This window comes from Amblyomma maculatum, chromosome 4, assembly GCF_055883805.1.
Source record: "Amblyomma maculatum isolate TAMU_Amacu chromosome 4, ASM5588380v1, whole genome shotgun sequence".
NCBI classification, from domain to species: Eukaryota; Metazoa; Arthropoda; class Arachnida; order Ixodida; family Ixodidae; genus Amblyomma; species Amblyomma maculatum.
Window position 1 is genome coordinate 183,116,909 of NC_139347.1, and position 20,206 is coordinate 183,137,114.

Here is a 20,206-nt window from a genome sequence, read left to right on the forward strand (position 1 = left end):
ATGACAGATTTGGAGATTTCCTTCACCACTCGTCTGCTGCTGCTTGTAAGGGTTTCCTGGACACTGTCAAGCTGCGAAGGCAGCTTTTATCCGGGAAACCCTCCAGTTGAACCTGGAAATAAACTTATTATTGTATTATTGTATTGTATTTGTACTTATCAACCTCTAAAACAGATTTACCGCAAAGCATGTAAGGGAATGTACTAGGATATTTTTTTCTGGTAAATGCGGAGCAGTACAGTTTTTTCACTGTTCAGTTCCATTCCCCATTTAATGTACTATGCATCGTGTCGGCATTTTCTTCAACATCTACTGAACACTACGAATTTAGAACAATACCTTTTTCCACGCGCCGTTGCACTTTATTTACCTCATTTTCCACACTCTTCCCTTCATCCCCGATGTGGCTGGCTTGGCTAGCCTCGGACTAGATGGCAGACACTTTCGCTGCGCTGAAATGTGCTATAACTGAATGTTGCCAGTGTGCTGCTGACCTAGCTATTTTGGTACTGGCGCCCTCAAGGCAGTCTGCCTGCACGCTAACAGCAGTTGCTAACTAAGGGCAAAGTCCCCAGAGACATAATTGAAATCACTTTGAGATCTGACTATGCAAGCCAGATATATTGAGTTCTTAACTTACAATTTTGTCTGGTGGTTAGCTCTTTATTTAGTTAACGAGAAAAGCGTCAAAAGTGGGCTACTTTCCGTTACGAAGGAATTCTGTGCGGTAATTACTGCAGCGATTCGTTATCGCTGCGACAATAGCGTGTACATTCCAATTGGTGCCAGGCGGATGAAACTCAAGGCAATCTGCGTATGTGCAGTCATGGCCACTTTCATCGGAGGGTGAGCCGATAAAGGCGACCGTGGCAAGAGCGTCCTGCGAAAACAGATCAGGACAATCGATAGCAATGTACACATACATACTGACGGCATGCTGTAGTGGATCGCGATATACTATCTCTTTTCCATTAGACTTCTAGCATGGCATGTACCACTCACAACGCTTCGTCATGCGCATGCGCAGATTGCGCTGAGGGCGCCAGATGCCGGCCACCTGTGCGTATACCAAGACTGTGTGTGCACTGGCGGCGTGCGCAGCGGTAACGACGTGAGCTATGCTAAATGTCTCTTTTACCCCAGCTGAAAAGTAATGAGTTCTTCGTGTTAACAGGTAGCTCGTTTATTTGTTGCTCTGTTGTAAACATACGTAGTTAAATGCTGCACTTTAAAGGATGCCAGTCCATAACTGCACCAGGCACGTTGACTACTTCTTTCCAAAGAACGATAGCAGCGACTGCTGTTTCCTGTCCTGAGCTGCTGCGGCCTTCTTCTTCCCAGTCGGTTTCTCCGGTGCGGGCTTCTCCCTCAGGGCCTTGGGGAGGGGCTCCTCTGCATCATCGTCAGACTCGCTCACCAGCTCCTTCACCAGTTTGGTCACTGAGACAGAGGACCATTAAGGGGCATATGAACAAACTGGGCAAGAACCGTGAGTCTTGATTGGCGCGGAGATTCCACAGGACACATCACTAAACAGAGAGCAGGCTCACTGCAATCGACAGCGCAAATGAGCCCGCGAATTCGAACTTCGGCGGACAAAAAGAGAGAATAGGGGTGTCCGAGGACATCTTCACCAGCCCCGCCGTGGTGCTGCAGTGGTTACAGGACACTCGACTAATGAGCCCAAGGACGCGAGATCGAATCTAGGCCTCGGCGGCCACTTTTTGAAGTAGGCGAAAAGACAGGCACTCATGTGATGTCTGATGTCAGTGCATGTTAAAGGACCCCGGATGGTCGAAATTTCCGAAACCCACCACTACAGCGTCTCTCATAGCCTGGGGCGCTTTCGAACGTTAAACACAACAAACCAAACCAAACCAAACGTCTGCTCCAAAATGATAAAGGTAGCAGGGAAAACCTTTATGGTATGACAAAGTAGCAGTGAAACCTCTTCAAAAAGTCTTCATCACACAGGGACTGTCGCAAGAGCTGCGAACGGCACCTGACGAATCGCATGGGCGAAAGCGCGGGAAAAGTGTCCGCGCCTGAACATTAGGACGCCTTATAAACAGAGCGGGAAAGAACACTGATGCCCTAATCAGCGTCTGGAACGATGCTTAACTGCATGTCTGGCTGATGCTAAGAGGAACGGAAGATCAGAAAGGCGAAATAGAAACTATGCGGCCGCACTATTTTTCAGTGACGGGGTCGCCCGATCGCCATCACGCGATCACACGCCAGAGTATGCACGAGTGACAATGAGCATTGTAGCTTTAGCCAATGTTGATTTTAGTACGAGGACGGCTATTCGGACAATCTCAGGCTGCACCGTGTTCATAAAAAGATCTTCAATGATTATCAACAGTAAACATGAATACTCACAACTTCATACAGCTGGAAAGGGTTTGTAATATTTCCACTGCAGGGGTATGTACATTATAGATTTTCACAAAATCGACACCACACTGAAGCCACACCACGAACCTAGTTTGACGAGAATATAGCTAGGATTAGCACAGCATATAGTGAGCACTTTTTAATGACCCCCCCCACCCCCTCCCTCCCAGGAGCACCGTGGCAAAAACATTAGGTACCATTGCTGCGCAGCTTTTCGTGCCTCATAATAATTGATAAGATAATTGGTTCACTAGAAAGGAAAGGCACAGTATCTGTCACACTTGCTCTGTGGGTACCCGAACTGCACGTAGGGGAAGGGAGAAAGGTGGGAGTGAAAGCGGAGAAAGAGGTGCTGTAGTAGAAGGTTATGGAGCAATTTCGACCACCTAGAGATCCTTAATGTGCACTGACATCGGGCGCCTCTCCATTTCACCTCCATCGAAACACAGCCGGCGGCGGTCGGGATCGAGCCCGGGAACTCCGGCACAGTAGTCGAGTACAATACGAATCGTCGTGACGTGCTCAACATGTTGGTATGTGAATTTGGAACCTTGGAGTGACATTCAAATGTTTGTATCACTCAATGGGGAACCGCTTTGGACAGCTAATGCTCTTCAATCAACGCCGATCGGTGATGTGCTAAAATTTATATAATAATACTATAAATATGTTATTACGCTAAAATTATGACCCTATGGATGGTGACAGAGAGACTAGAGTGGTGACTGACAATTAGTTGGGTTTAGTTGTGTAAAACTGTAATTCTAAATCTATTCTCATTGAGATAGGAGAGTCGCACCATCGGCACTTGGGGGCTCAAAATGGTCAAAAATCCGCGTTTGCCTTGGGAACCACTAGTCATAGAGAAATGCGGGTGGTATCAAAGAATTCGTCTTGGCGAGATCTATGCGAAATGAGGTTGCAATGGATGCCAGCTTGCACACTTGCATTTCAAAGCCTATTGACAGTGGCTGCCTTTTTTTCTGTCGCCACTCTACATTTTCTCATTGGCAGTCGTTCCTTCAATGCGTGGAGTGGTTTCATCACGACAAGTATAACTATATTTTAGTCAAACCGTGCCCTTGTACAGCATGATGAAAAAACAATCAAATTATGGCACAAGGCCGAGAGAAGCTGCTTCTTTTTTTTTTTTATAAACGCCTGAAGACATAGTTCGATGTATCCATTCGGCTTTCATTAAACAGCAGATGCTGATGTGGACACATTGGCTAAAGGTTGTGTCCAAAGTATGCCCGTTGTGCTGGCTATATAATATGCGCTCTCTTACCCGCCAGCCTTACACACTATGATACATGTATGCGCGACTTTTGAGGCCCTACAAAGACAGATTTGCCCATTCTTGCATCGCTGCCCTCCAGTAGATGACACAGACTGGCGTCTTAAGCCCCTGTTGTGCACGGCGAGTACTTGGATCTCTCGCACCAGGTTGCCAGCCCGCAACAGCAGCCGGCGACACATTCTCTTGGTCATAGGGCGTTGCGCCCGGTTCCTTTCCTTCATGCATAGTGTACAGTCTGATAATCTGCTGCCCCTGTCTGCGTGTAATCTCTGCCATTCACAGTTTTGCACTGTATACATACCAGCCAGCGCAATAAATGCCCCAGCATGAAGAATACCTGCTCATAAGAAATGTTACACGCTATATAGCTCTTCTTCACGGGCAAACAGAGCATATAGGACTTAAATGTTTACACTCCACCTCCACGACCTTGGCAAAAAGCATGCCTCAGGCCTCAAAACAGATTCACGCTGGTGTTCAAAATTAGTTACGTTGTAATAGCAGAAATGCCCAAACTGGCGAGCTTGTTGAGGTGAACAAGTGCTCAACTGCAATGCAATAGGCAGCAACCGAAAAGCCAGAAGATGGCTGGAAGAGGGAATGCTCGATTTCGGGGTTAACATCGACGTTGTTTGCACAAGACTAGGCAGGTGCCCAATTTGCAGCTTTGTATTCAAGCAAAAGTTTGCAAAGGTTCGAACCCCTAAAGGCTCAAAGTTAGTGCGAGCCAAATGACTCCGCACAGCCGTTGCTACAAACGATCAGATCTCGGAGCTAGAGTTAAGTTGAATGCATGCTGCAACTTGGAGAAAAACGTCTCTTTAAGAAAAGAAAAGAAAAAGCAGACTTTCGAATATAGCCGAGGATCACAGGTGGCTCATGTTTGAACTCATGCTTGCATATAGAAAGACAGCCAGGAGTAATTGTGCAGTAGTTCAATCGCTGCAACCGGCATATGCCAACTGGTTTGGTTTGGTTTTGTGGGGTTTAACGTTCCAAAGTGACTCATGCTATGAGAGATGGCGAAGTGGAGGGTTCCGAAAATTTCGATTACACGAGGCTATTTCATCACACAGCAAATGGTTACCTCTCCGTTTCGCCTCTATCGAGACGCAGCCACCGGCGGGCACATAACACCAAAGAAACAGTGCTTAACTGCCATGTGCATAGCATAACACTGGGCTGGTGCACTCACAGGCATTTTCAAGTTCCTTTCTTAGCCAATGCATCTATGCCTACATTAAATCCTATTCTTATTCCTGAAGTATGTGGACCAAAAACTAATTGCTACAACTCGGCCCGTGAGTAGATATATACGTGAAGCGGTAGGTAAAGCTATGACACTGCGTGACCTACATTTACATAACTTTGCCACCTTGAATCTGACCTGTAACCAACAGTGGTTCAACACACGTTGTCATAACCGTGATACCAAACCTAAGAAAATCACTTTGTGAGATATGGCAGACTCTGAAAAACGTAATTGGATACATTGTCAACCATGCTTGGGGGGAAGAATAAAGGCAACTGGTCCATCTAACGTACCCTAATTTAGCAAAAAGTCTTTGTTGTGTTGAATACCTTGACACAGTTCACTAAGCAGCACATATCATACTTTTGATTGGCCACTGGGATGTTGCATTACAGGTTAACGTGCACCCTATGTCAAATCTCTGGAACCCAGGGAGGCCTGCTGCCAAACCCTGCAGCGTTTGTAGAAGCCTTACCTGATAAAAGGAGCAGGACCGAAAATTTTTCAGCCTTCTGGATATTTACAACACTGGGAATGCATTACACAATGTGACTCACAAGCAAACCTCCTGGACTGCAGAATACTATTGACAAATTTTGATTGCTGTCAAAAGTAAATAGTAAACTGGCGAGCTTGTTGAGGTGAACAAGTGCTCAACTGCAACGCAATAGGCAGCAACCGAAAAGCCAGAAGATGGCTGGAAGAGGGAATGCTCGATTTCGGGGTTAACGTCGACGTTGTTTGCACAAGACTAGGCAGGTGCCCAATTTGCAGCTTTGTATTCGTGCAAAAGTTTGCATAGGTTCGAACCCCCAAAGGCTCAAAGTTAGTGCGAGCCAAATGACTCCGCACAGCCGTTGCTAGAAACGATCAGATCTCGGGGCTAGGGTTGAAGTTGAATGCATGCTGCAACTTGGAGAAAAACGTCTCTTTAAGAAAAGAAAAGAAAAAGCAGACTTTCGAATATAGCCGAGGATCACACGTGGCTCATGTTTGAACTCATGTTTGCATACAGAAAGACAGCCAGGAGTAATTGTGCAGTAGTTCAATCGCTGCAACCGGCATATGCCAACTGGTTTGGTTTGGTTTTGTGGGGTTTAACGTTCCAAAGTGACACATGCTATGAGAGATGGCGAAGTGGAGGGTTCTGAAAATTTGGATTACCCGAGGCTCTTTCATCACACAGCAAATGGTTACCTCTCCGTTTCGCCTCTATCAAGACGCAGCCACCGGCGGGCACATAACACCAAAGAAACAATGCTTAACTGCCACGTGCATAGCATACCACTGGGCTGGTGCACTCACAGGCATTTTCAAGTTCCTTTCTTAGCCAATGCATCTATGCCTACATTAAATCCTATTCTTATTTCTGAAGTATGTGGACCAAAAACTAATTGCTACAACTCGGCCCGTGAGTAGATATATACGTGAAGCGGTAGGTAAAGCTATGACACTGCGTGACCTACATTTGCATAACTTTGCCAACTTGAATCTGACCTGTAACCAACAGTGGTTCAACACACGTTGTTATAACCATGATACCAAACTTAAGAAAATCACTTTGTGAGATATGGCAGACACTGAAAAACAGTAATTGGATACACTGTCAACCATGCTTGGGGGGGAAGAATAAAGGCAACTGGTCTATCTAACGCACCCTAATTTAGCAAAAAGTCTTTGTTGTGTTGAATACCTTGACACAGTTCACTAAGCAGCACATATCATACTTTTGATTGGCCACTGGGATGTCGCATTACAGGTTAACGTACACCCTATGTCAAATCTCTGGAACCCAGGGAGGCCTGCTGCCAAACCCTGCAGCATTTGTAGAAGCCTTACTTGATAAAAGGAGCAGGACCGAAAATTTTTCAGCCTTCTGGATATTTACAACACTGGGGATGCATTACACAATGTGGCTCACAAGCAAACCTCCTGGACTGCAGAATACTATTGACAAATTTTGATTGCTGTCAAAAGTAAATAGAAGGTGACCCCCCCCCCCCAGTGTTAGAGTGTTAGAAAAAGTTCATCGAATGCAAAGAGTAATGGCTAAAATTTATTGACGCACTAATTCACACGATGACAATTAGTGTGCATACATCTATAAGGAATGCATAAAATGAGGATGATGAAATCATATTTTTTTTCTCTACTATTGCCTTCAATTTACTTTTCAGAGCATCTGTACACACGAGCCTGCATTTACAGCAGAAAGTTTGTCAATTACTGCACAAATACGACACTTTCTCAACACAATAACTCCACTTGACCTATCTTTCCTGCCGTGTGATAACTGGCTGCCAAAGTGGAAGAATATAAAAGTACTAATACGCAAGGCACAAGCGTACTAGTTAAAAGGATCCCAGAAGGTTGAAATTATTTGGAGCACTTCATTATGACATTCTACGAGTTGCCTTCAGATGTTAAGCCAAACCAAACTATTTTTCTCTATTGTCGCAAACAGTTAGTCATAATATATAAATTGAATATTTAGCTCACACTCCGGTGCTTTTTAACAAGGGGTATGTTTTTGATGCTTAATACTTGTTCCATTGATGCATACACTAAAGCAATGAATGAATCATTGGGGGTCAGTGGGAAGATTAGTATAAAATATCCACCTAAAATCAAATCAAATTTTTTCATAATCCTGGCAGAGAAAAATTTGTGTACATGAATAGCACAGAAATTTCTTGGCACCTTTGCAAGAAAAGTGCTTAAATGGGTTGTCTCAAAATAGAAACATCCTGACAGTGCTTGATGTGCTTTCTAATACAGTTGCCGACAGTTTTTTCCGACTTGACGGGAACCGGAAAATGGTCCGAATAATCGAACAGTCCAAAACACCCTTGAACATAAAAAAAAAGAAAAAAAAAAAAACTTTTCTGTGAAAAATCAACTTGGGGTCATCGCATGTGCAGTGGTGCCCTGTAGAAGCGGACCATGCTAAGCTGTAACCGCTATAACCCTCCAGTTAGAACATCTTGGCCAGTTATGTTTTCGTCATGTCCATGCCACTTTACAACGTGCTGCGGTGCAGTTGATCATGCCACGAACGAATGCAAGCGCCGCGCATTCAATTTCTATGGAAGGCTGCGAGATGGAACTCGCGGGAGAAAAGCGAGAGGAAAGAGAGCCCCTATGAATCATGAATGCCCTGGACCCAGCGCCCTTCCCTTAGGTGGCAGCGGTGTGGAAGCGAGCCACAGCGGACGGTGCTCATGTTCTAATCTCGTGCTCTTTGCAGGCTGCCGTGATTAAAAGGTCGAGCAATCACTTATTGCTATTGCCTCAAATGGCGATGATGAACAAAGTGCCAAGCTAGCCTATCCAAACGACTCCTTCGCCTAGCTTTCACAGCCACACAAAACTGGTTGTTAGCGTAAACAAAGCCCGCTCACGTCTAAGTGATGCCAAAAAAACGTGCCTTCGGTTGTAAAACATCACAGTACTGCTCATGGCAAATTTGGTCCGAAATACTGGTAGTGAAAATGTGCACGCTCCTATGGGCCGCGTGATGGTTCCTGAATAAAGTACGAAATACCGTGCAAGTCCGAAAAACCGGCATGTGGACATGTCATTGCATCAACAAAATGGCATTATGTTTATGGGCATAGCTAAATGTAAGTACAAGGCAATGCGCTGAAGGCATGACAGCTAGCCAAAACTTTGCTTTTTATTCCCCCTCCTTATTTCATCTGGTAGATATATCCTTGCGGCAGATTCGTTTGAGGCCTATGCCTACGACCAGATTTATGCTGAGTTAGGATGCACAAAGGGCTCTCTTCTAGAACATCAATGCTTTCCTCCTTGCCTGTGAAACCAGTCTAGCGAACTATTGTAATCTTTTTTTTTTTATTGCTGCAACAGCCACCCACATACAGCCCTATCACTTAGCTTGTAATGGGAAGAAAGATCTAGGCAATGCCTTGAAGATTTTGTTTTCTCTGTTCCTTCTCAGTTTTGCCTGGACGCGACTTTATTGCTTCCTTTGCAGAATGTTTCAGATATTTCTACTTGCATTTGGCAACTTTGTCTCGAGATTTCCTGGCTGAATTTAAACTCAGCACTGCAAGGGGCAGCGGCTATTCTACAGTTCGACGATCAGCGAGCACATTTCTTGCTATCACCTCCGTTGAGTTGCCTATTGGTGAATTCCAATCACTGAGCAGGAGCACTTCCAGAGCAACGTTTTCTGCTCCTTTCGGAGCAATTGTCTTCCAAACGCAGATCCGGAACACAGATCGCGTCTTCCAAACGCAGAACGGGAGCAATTGCCGAGCAAGGGTCGCTCCGCGGAGCAGTCAAAACTGCTCCGCCGAAATCGGGGGAACCGACCGGAAGTTTGCGTGACGTGACTTTCCGAGCGACGCTTGCGCAGGCGCTAGCTAGCGCATCCATTTCCGGTGGCTCGCCGCGTTGGCTTCTGGTCTCTGCAACGCGCCGCTCCATAGCAGACGATCAGTATTTGCCGCCGCCATGGATGGTGATTCGCGTCGCGCTCTGGCGCTCGCTTTGCTTGAGGACAGCGAGTCGGAGAGCAGCAGTTCCGACTCATCTGTCGATGAATCAAGTGTCCGTGTAAACTCAAAGCGGCGCACGTTACAGCTCGGCTCTGGAAGACTGCAAACATTCGGTACGTGAACCGAAGTTTTCTTCCATATTAAAGAAAGTGCTGAAGGAGTCTTACCGTGTGTGTCCGTGCTCAGCTCTTCGAGCAAGGAGGATATAATTGCGTAAACGGCTAGTGTAACCTCCACATCAAAGGGAAGAAAGGCTGCAGGCTTGCAAAGCAGACGACGCGAGCGCACGAAAAGCGCGGGCAAGTGCAAGGAATGATGGGTACTTTCTCCGTCTCCGTTTGCTCGCGAGCGCCACCTACTTGCTCCGGCCGGAGCAAGAGTATTCGAAACGCAGAGTCTGGGAGCGTGCTCTCCGCCGGATTGAGGCGTTCTGTCATGGAGCGTGCGCGCTGCTCCAGTTCTGCGATTGGAATTCGCCATATGTCTTTGCGGGTGCAAGTCAGCCCAATAAAAAGTAATACCCCAGTCAAGCGCACAAAATAAAGTGCACTTACGGCGAATGTCACTGACGAAAAGTGCGCTCTACAGCTGCTAAATGGCGTAACATAAGTGCACTTGCCAAAGTGTGCACTCAGGTCGGAGTGCATTTGCAAAATAGACTTTTAGGGCCGAGTGCATAGCCTCGCCGGCAGAAATTTCTTCGTCACAAATGTATTATGTAAAGTAATAAGATATGTATACACGTTTATTTTACGTGTTTTGTACATATTTTTATTTTAGGAATTGTTTTATAATAGCGACGGGCAAATTATCATTAAAAAAACATGATGTAATCACGTATGCAACTTCCACATTAAGCATGGTACGCCACTTCGGCTACGCCAATTTCAGTTAGAGGGCGGTTATTATTGTTCATGGAGTTTCTTGATGGGGGTCTTCGAATCATGGCCTGGTGCCAAACTTTAAGCATTTTTTGAGTGTTTTACCACTTTAAAAAGCAGTTCTTTGAACTTCGCGCTTGGAGGTTCCAATTTCGTTTTTAAAACATGTTTTTCAGTTGCCAGTTTCGTACCAATGAGTGCTTATGCGAGTACACTTTGCTTTCCTGTTTAGCACTGCACAGCGTAAAGACTCTTTCGAGCTGTGAAGTGCACTCCGCGTAAGTGCACTTTAACTTGCATGCTTAACTGGGGCATAAGTTGATTTTAGTGATACACCTATTTGTTTCTCTTGCCTACGTCACTGTCACGAATATGCGAAAATATATGCATCTCTCTCAGCGTCTTTACTTCAGCATATTGCAAAACCAAAATACCCGAACCACTGAGCTCAAACTTTGCATTACCAAATATCGCAATTTTTTTAATTGGCAAACATCGTAATTCATAGAGAATTTTTGAAGCAGTACTCCTAAGCAGATTCCAGGAATGAAACTTTGAGAACTGCCCACTTCACGCATCTCTGTGATGATCATCTCTAGAACTAAGCTGTGCGACTCATTCATACATTCAGTTCCCCAACAGCTACCATCATACATATGTATTACAGTCTAGGCATTACAGTCTAGGAATTCTACCACTGTTCATACAAGTGAACCACAATTTCGTTAAGCTCATTTCTCGCACCCGCACTAACAATATTATTCTTGACTATATTTCTTCGGTATGGGTATGCAGTTCAAATAATAAAAGATTTGCTGGCAGTAACAATTTGGTTCTATCAATAATTACATTAACAACAACAACAACAAAAAAAAGAGGTTACTTTTCTGCCATCTCTTTATGCAAATCATTGCTTTTTTTGATGAATTCATCTGATAGTTCACCATCCCTTCAAAATTCATTAAAATATAATTTCTTGGTTCTTCTTGGTTGGTTCCTTTAAATTCGCTCATGTATATATATGTGTAGGTGTATAAAGATGTGCATATATGTATTATTTCCTTTCTTGCTGCTTTTCTTTTTGCTTTCAATACTATTTATGTCACTGTTCTTTTCTCTGACTTTTCTTTTTATCTGACTTTATTTTATGCTGAAGAAATAGAGTTCACAGCAGCTTCATCACAGTTCCATCGAACGTTTCTCTTATTAGAATTTGCGTAAAATACTGAATAAATAAGTAAACCTGTGTAATTTTTATTTTCCATACTGTCACTTTGCTGCCCAAAATAGGTTATGAAACAGGAGGTCCCATGAAAAGCTAGCTTCAGGACCTCCTTACCTGTATTTCTGACCAATATATCATGAAGTGCAAAGAAACAAACAACCACAAAATCAGCCATATGAGTGGTGACTGCACATTTTCGCGCATTTTTTGAGACCTGAAAGTTACCCCCCTCCTTAACATTACGCTTTTTTGAGGGGCTATGTAATGAGCGCTCTCCTCTGCACGCATGCATGAAACCAGAAAATGCAAGTTTACTCAATACTTCTTGAAAGCCGCCGGGGTTTAACGAGGCTAGAATAATTGAGAGCCCTTGTTCTATGTAGTCAGTCAAACTGGCCTTGCGATGTTGCTTGCTAAGTATTCCCCTAGTTACTATGTACTTCCGCAAGCAGAGCTAGTGTTCCTGTATAATTGCAATGAGCCCAAGTTCGAACCTCGAATAAGCATAATTTTCTTTCAGCAATGTGCCTTGAGTGCATGTCAAAAAAGACCCTTTCCATTCCTCCTCCATCCTTTTTTTGCAGTGTGGCATCCACCTAGGAAAGAAAAGCTCACTGCTCTTTCCTTTCCTCATGCCAAAGCCTGTTAGGTATTACAATACTGCTACATTTTTTGGAAGAAGCAAAGTGTCTTTTTGCTATGTCCAGTTGGAAGCGAAGTTTTATCCCGTAGGATGAAAGTAAAGCAAGGCAGCAGTAACAGAAATGCACGAAAAGCATAGTGTAACCACTCCCAGGTAGGGTCACAGACTCACCGAGGAACCCTTCTTCGTCCTTGAAAGTCTTCTTCACTGACTTCATCACTCGGCGGCGCTTCTTCTGACTGCCCTGGGTGGCCGTGTCCGGAGAGGTGCTGGTTGACAACTTGCTCCCAACACTCAGAGTCTGGCTGGATTCATCTGCCAGAAAAAGTACCTTTTCACTAGTGGCATGAACTGGAAAGTTGCATAACATGACTGAGACGGAAAGGCACTGACAATAAAAAAAATCGTCTAAAAAGAGTGCTTTTTCACATCAAGGCATTTTGTCCCCAAGCTTCCTGCTTTGCACAGAAAATGCAAATCATCAAACACCGAGGTTGTTGTTCCATTTCCTTGAATTTCATTATACCGTAAACTCAGCTAAAGAAAGAGCAAACCATATGTTCCCCCGCCTATACCACCCTGAAAGCCACGCCATTTACATGGCTTGCATATTTCATGCATTCTGTTATCGACAACCAGTCTGCTTTGGCAAGAACCTTCCGTAAACGTCACACAACATAATGCAGAATAAGCAGCCCCTTTCTCATGACACAACAATTTAACATGCGATGCCATGCGATACCCAATTTAACAGGGGGTACTTTTTGCACAAAGTTCCCAAAGGGTAACTGCCTGGATGCCTTATACGGATTGCAGTGGCAAAACGGTCAGCTATCTTGTCAATGACAGAAACGTGGGAGCAAAAATAAAATAAGAGATGTTGCTCCATTCGTTGCTTCCTGTCATAAATTGCAACAAATATAGTAAAATATTTTTAAATGATTAACTGGAAAAGCCGGTGGGTTGCCGGGGCTGTGCGCAGTAGCCATACTGCCAAAGGCGATGATTCACCGGGTAGGCCTGTCACCTCCTTGTAGAGATTTGTATAACGCTGTACTTTGGTGGCATTCTATTTGTTGAATATTACTTGCATGTATTGCCAACAGATGGCAATGTGTCAATATTGTTGAAACTTGTTGAGTGTGTTTGGTTCATTGTTGTTGAAGAATGTTGTTATGGAATGCCGTTCAATGCACAATGCGTGTGCCAGCAAGAGGCTTCAATGCAGTCTGGAAGAAGTGAAAAGTTGCAGAGGGTATTTAAGACTGCTTACTTGCTGTGCATGCATTGGAGAAACGTTTCAGCCCGATCTACAATTTCAAGTGAGGGCCAAAGTTGAGTTAAAACTTGTTGGATGAACTATCAACCTAGTGGGAGGGAGAGGAGTGGGAAGGAGAAGAAAATGGCCCGGACCAACCTGAAATTTAGCCACTGGTTTCCAAATTTTAGGGGTGCCCAAACTGGACTTCAAAATTTTCGGGATGGTTCCCAGATTTTGCTAGCTGGCATGGGCCAACCCAATATGCTGGTGGAGGACCCCCAAATTTCTTGGATGGGCCAAGAGGCACTTTTTCGAATTTGACTGGAATAGTATCTGAATTTTTTGGTGCCACCTGTTCCTGGACATTGCAGCTACATTTTTCTAGCGATGAGACATACACTGCTTTTGCATTAATAACCATGTGGACCAAAGGATGCATATATGACAGAAAAAACAGACAGAAAAAAAAAAGCAGAAAGAAAGCAACCTGCAGCTGGGTTGGTGCAAAGCTCAGAAAACTGAAACAGAAAATAAACGGCTGAACTATTGTTGAAGATGGTGCAATCAATTCAACATTGTGCATGCCACTGCGTGCATATCACAGTTTGTGCAGGTAACAATGTATTTGAATGATTGCAGGTAAATTTATACAAGCTCATCAGCAACGAAATTAGCAAGTCTTGGACACCACATCCTTCCGTTGTCATTGCTCAGCATAGCACCAGGAGTCCGAATTAATGGTCTTTCACGGTGCGTAGCAGCTAAGTGATGTTGATGGGATGCATGTGAACCTACTGAATGACTCAGCCACATCTATTCTTCAGCAATGCGATTTTCCATCACTTTGGAGCAGCTGAAAGACGCAGAAAAGTGAGCATACATGTGTACAAGTTGCCTTTTTCTTTTCTGAATTTTTCATCGACACGAGTTATATATTAAATATATATATATAAAAAAAAAAGAAGAAAAAGAGGGCGCTCTGTATGTAACCTTTTACTGCTCCAATAATTAAACTTGAAAGGAAGCTTGACGCATAAAAGAGAAACAATCCGGTCATTACAGAGTATTGGCGCACCAAGACCTGTTCCCGATTCACTACTGTGATCTGCTACCGTAAGGACCTGGTTATGCCTGTGCAGTGATATATGTGGTCTTCAGGACAATCTGCATATATTTATTTATTTATTTATTCAGGGTACCCCTAAAGGCCCTCCAAAGGAGGGTATTACATAGGGGGGGGGGGACACAATTGTAAAAAACACGATGCAATTAGCAACAATTACAATAAGAACCGTTATATAACATCAAAAGAAGAAAGAAAAACAACACCAAATATTCTACACATTTCCGTCACAGCGAAGTAGCTCTTGGAATTTTTTTATGTTAGTTTCTGTAGCGATGAGCGATGGCAAGTTATTCCATTCAATGATAGTGCGAGGTATGAATGAATTGGCATAAGATGATAAATGACACTTTGCGCGTTTAACTTTGAAGGCATGATCAAGTCATGGAAAAATGACATCAGGTGACTGAAACAAATCACTGCGCAGTAGTGGATGGTGATAAAGCTTATGGAAAAGTGTTAACCGAGCGTGTTTACGACGACATGATAAGTCTTCCAGTTCAGCACGTTGTTTTAATGCTGTGACGCTAGTGAAAGGTGAGTAGTCTGAAAAAATAAAACGCACAGCACGGTTCTGCAAGGATTTGATGTTGGTGATAACATAGGCTTGGTCAGGGTCCCAAATAGCCGCAGCATATTCAATTTTAGGGCTAGTTCCCTAGATAGATAGTTCCCTGAGGAAGCAGTTCTGTATTTAAAATGCTACCCCATGCACAGAATTACATAACCTCACCTCAACCAAACTGAATGGGGGGGGCAGCAGGAATTACCTGCTGCACGCAGCACAGTCATATTATCGAAAGTTTTTACCTCAGCATTACAGCTGCGTGGCTTTGCACGTGCAGTGCATTAATGCCACTGGTGAGGAAGAGAAGCTGTGATGCAAATGAAAAGTTGCATTCCACTGAAGAGTTAGTTCTTACGGGGAACAATGATTGAATGCTGTCCCTCTAAGCTCGCTTCCCTACAATGAGCACACTCAAGGCCTTTCTGATGTGACACCGATTGCATACTGCACCCAAGAACTTTGTTGAACACGAACTTTTGGCACGGAGCTGGTGCAGATTACTCTTATTTTGTTATTATGCAGCAGGCTTTGCCTTTTGGTGCAGTTTGGCACAATCTGCTTCAACAGACTGGAACATGCTTCAAGCCAACATCCCCTTCTTAGCTGTTAATCCACAATGTTTAAGAAATTTGCCAAGGAAATCTTGAAACACACCGCACGAATGGTAACACAGAATGGAAGAAATAAACGAATATGGCGCGATGTCCTTGTCTGTTTCTTTCATCCCATGTAACATACTGAGTGCTTTGTTTTAAAAAGTCACAAATGTGATGCAGTGAATTCTTCTGAAATGCTCCAAGAGGTAAGTGCTAGCATGTCCATTTTCAACTTGTTCCAGCAAGGAGCATAAAAGGTCGGGCATAAGTGTGGTTGAAGAGAAATTTAGGGAATACACAAAACTACCTGCACCATATTAGCTATGAGGATGTCAATGCTCACCCTGCTACCTCATAACAAGGGCTTTAAATTAAGGCTGTTAAACCATCCCATACAATCTGACAGCATAACTATTATAGGAGGCCAAATGTGCAACCTCTAATTTCTTTTTATTTTTTTTATGCATGACATAAAAAACAAGCAAGTAAGAATCACAACGTAATAGGCCCCATAGTCAAGATGACCTTAAATATCTCACTCTTCTTCACTTCAAGGGCTTTAAAGGTGCACACTGCAACACCCTTGGCTTCCTCGGAGCGCCCTTTCGAGTCCCTCATAAACAGCAAAATCCCACTTTTCCTTACAAGAGTTTATTTTGGGATTGATCAACACTGTACAGCAACCCCTCCTTAATTCAAATTTCAAGAGACCCGAAACAGTGTTCGACTTGTGCGGATTTCTGAATTACTAACAGTTTACCCACATATGATAGCATGTTGCAAGAGGAATAAACCTGCGCAAAGGTTGGGGAAGAAAGAGACGATTCTGAGTTGGCTGTTATTCATCGACCTTGGGCATCTGAGGGGTGTCTGTATGCACCTTTATTTCCTCATGTTTATCAGGCTGGAAGGAAAGGAAGCCCAGATACATGGGATTCCACAGCTCCTTTTAAGATCCCTCGAGCTTCCTCAAGGCTAAATAAACAAAGAAACAAGAACAGAGCGCTATTCCTCTAAGGCAAAGGGATGAGAGCAATAGTACCATACTTATTTGAATCTAGGATGGCTTCAATTCGAGACGCACGGAAGTTGAAGACCTGGGAAAAACGTTCCTTCAAACGTAAGCCGAAAAAAAAAAGAGGCAAATTTAGGACTACAAGAGCTACAACACGCAAATAAAATGTATTTTCCACGCACCCGCCCCCGATTACTATGACTCGCCATCACTGGTCTCTCCTTTCACTGTCTAACCCGTACAGTGTACGCTGTTCCTTGTTCGTAGTTAGCTTCTCCTCATAGCTTGCGAGATTGGTGTTTAAGCCATGTAAAGCGCCGTTTTAGAGTGATTCATTTTTCTCTGAAAAATAAACATTTGCGCCGCAATCCTAGGTTGTATGCATGCCACAGTGTCACTTCATGGGCAGTACATCGTCAAGGCCAGATACACTTTACTATAACCAGCTTCTATTAAATACGCCTTTAATATGTTAAAAAAAGTAGTTTATGGAAGACAAATTAGGACTGCAGTTTCACTTTGCTATATCCAAGTTTACTACAGCAGAGTTCTACTTACTTTTTTATTTATTTACCCTCAAGGCCACGGGCATTAAAGAGAGGAGTGGTACAAGGTAACATAAGGTAAATAAATGTGGTAATACAGTATGGAAACTTTACAGCCCAAGAGCACGGTTGCTGCCATATTGGGTCACGAGACTCTGCCTCCATAACCGGCCTTCGGGCCGTCTTGTTTCGACGGCTGCCGATGCGCTGGCACCTGGCTAGAAGGTGCTGCATGCCCGCTATCGCTGGGGCAATGAGCTGTACATAGTACAGAAACATGTGGATGCGCATAGTATGTACAGGTGCTAAAAATGTGTTATATGATCACCTAGCTCGTTTACTGCGTTATCTAAATAGCTGCATTGACTCAAAAGTGTCGACAAACCTGTCCACCGCTGACGAGTTTTTTTTTTTAATCAATTCTCTCTCTAGTGCTTGTAGACAACATAGTTTACCGTAAAACTAAAAAATTACAAGACTATCATCTGAAACCTTTCTTTTCAATATTTTTGCCTAAACAATGAAAACGTGTTCAGACCACACTGGTTCACCGTTCAGCATTGTGCACAATAGTGGATATCGACATGAATGTAACCTCCCGACAATTGGCCAGATACTATTTTACCTCCCCTAAACGTCTTGACTTTAAACGAGTATTACGCTGTTCAAAGACCACGCCAGGCGCTGAGCGACGTTCAGCTGCGCTCAGGTGAAAGTAAGACTGGAAATTTCACCGGAGTTTAGCACCCGCAGATGTAACAAGCCCGAAAAAGCAGAGATATAAAGATCTTATCATGCTGAATATTCACCATAGATCTATGCTTTAGCTATATGAAACCATCAATCATTAAATGTATTGCATCAGTGCTTGCCTGAAGTAAGCGTGCAGGTTCACAGGTATGGGCACGGTTACGTTCGCTCTCGGCACAATGAAACAATGAATTCATTATGAATGCACAGACATTAATGGCCAGTGGCCACACCAAAATACTTTTTTAATATCCTATGAAAATAACGCAGCAGCTGTATACAAAGACACAACTTATAATTCCTGTGAAAACATCAGGGTTGTTCTCACATTTCCGCAGCTACTGCCAGTGCTGAAATGGACTGACGCGTGAGAGTTATGATAGTCATTTCCCTACAACTCACAGGCGCCCTCGTCTCCCAGAAATAAACAACAACTCGTGATTAAAAAAAAAGAAAACGGCGGCCTACGTTATGACGTGCACTGAATGTAGAAAGCGTTGTCTATTTTTACACTAATAAACCACAGGGTCACTAGCTCTACTTCCCCGCAGATTGCTTTGACAAGACAGTGGACACCCACACCAAAGCGACAGTGTTTGAATGTCATCCTGCATTCTTACACCAGCTGCTCAGCAGCTGTCCGCACTGCCCACCGATGCATTTTGAACGCCAAAAATGAGGACCGTCCTTGTGGCGCCATCTGTTGGAGGCAGCGGAACTGCTCTTTGTAAAAGGTCTATACGGACAAGTTTCACCTATTTATAATTGTTAGTTAATGAATTGCAAAAAGTTTATCATCAATCAATACGATTTCAGCAGGAAGGTGGTTTCGTCTTCGAGATGTAAAAGGAACAAGTACTTCATTCTTGTGTTGTCTCCTGTTCTTTTGCCCTGTGTTTCGCGCTGCTTTAAGATGAATCCAATACAACTCGCCTAGTTTTCTATACTCGTAAACAAATAATTCCCCAACAAGCTCCACAACCCATGGGACTCTTGAGTGAAGTCAGCATCACATTATCCAGTACTTCTGTTGGCTACAGTGGTCTCACTTTGATCAAGTTTCTTGGGGGCACCAACTGCATGCCATTTTTCCAGTTTTAACAAGTTTCCGCTGAGCAACATGAATCGCAGATATAAATCCTTGAATCAAAACCGATCTAAGAATTTCATGATTCATGTTCTTGAAAACAGAATCAGCTTAGATTTCAATAAACACGGTAAGTTTGCATTTAATTTCTTCAGAGGTGTTCAGCTTTCATGCATAAGTCAACAAGCACTCTGCTCATGCACAACCTCGAGTAGTTCCACATCCCCAACACTTCCCAGATAAGCTTCTTATCTTATTCAGAGAAAAGCCCTTATCTCTGGCAAATTCAGCAACGTAGGTCCGCAACTGTATGGATGGTCCATGTTCGTTCCTCCTAATCCACACTGCCAGAAACATTTAGGAGGTCTTTATCACAGAAGATTTGCAAGTATTTAGGCTGGGATGAAAATTCTTAAAAACAAAGCACGCTTCCTGTGGGTAGAGGAGGTCTTTATCACAGAAGATTTGCAAGTATTTAGGCTGGGATGAAAATTCTTAAAAACAAAGCACGCTTCCTGTGGGTAGAGGAGGTCTTTATCACAGAAGATTTGCAAGTATTTAGGCTGGGATGAAAATTCTTAAAAACAAAGCACGCTTCCTGTGGGTAGGGTTCACAAAAGCATAAAGAAAAAAAGACCACACACCGCCTGTTTTCTCGGTGCTCCCTGCACTAGCTGGAGTTGCTGTGGTCTGTGATGCATCGTCCTCCTCATCCTCTGAATCACTGCATTTACAACACAATAAAGGATGACATCACCCTATTTTAAGAAGTATGTGCATTGCAGGATGTGAAACCTATTAAATATGGGCGCATGAAATTCAATGGATTAACGCTACATATTTGAATGGCGAAACATCAGTTCAAATCTGCTACGTAGAACTTCTTTTTAGTACTTTTTTACTTATTTTTTTTTTTAACAACGAAATAAAATTACTCGCATATTCCCTGGGGGTGACTCTTCCTTTAGGTTGCATTACATGGTGCTTTTTCATTGGGAATAGCCATAAAACCAGCCGTAAACAGAGCTGGGAGGCGACAT

At 43.6% G+C, this 20,206-nt stretch overlaps 1 protein-coding gene across 2 annotated transcripts in view; it reads right to left on the reverse strand.

Annotated features, from left to right (window-relative positions):
* Positions 1 to 939: 939 nt before the first annotated feature.
* Positions 940 to 20,206, reverse strand: part of LOC146193790 (uncharacterized) — a 35,274-nt gene continuing 16,007 nt past the window's right edge. Inside the window, exons 10-12 of one of the 2 annotated variants that reach the window (XM_084602826.1) lie at positions 19,811 to 19,890; positions 12,393 to 12,536; positions 940 to 1,440 (exon numbers count right to left, since the gene is read on the reverse strand). In XM_084602826.1, the coding sequence (XP_084458952.1) occupies positions 1,268 to 1,440; positions 12,393 to 12,536; positions 19,811 to 19,890 (397 nt within the window). In that variant the 3' untranslated portion in view covers positions 940 to 1,267. The remainder of the gene's footprint in view (positions 1,441 to 12,392; positions 12,537 to 19,810; positions 19,891 to 20,206) is intronic. The other variant, XM_084602827.1, reaches the window with a different exon arrangement.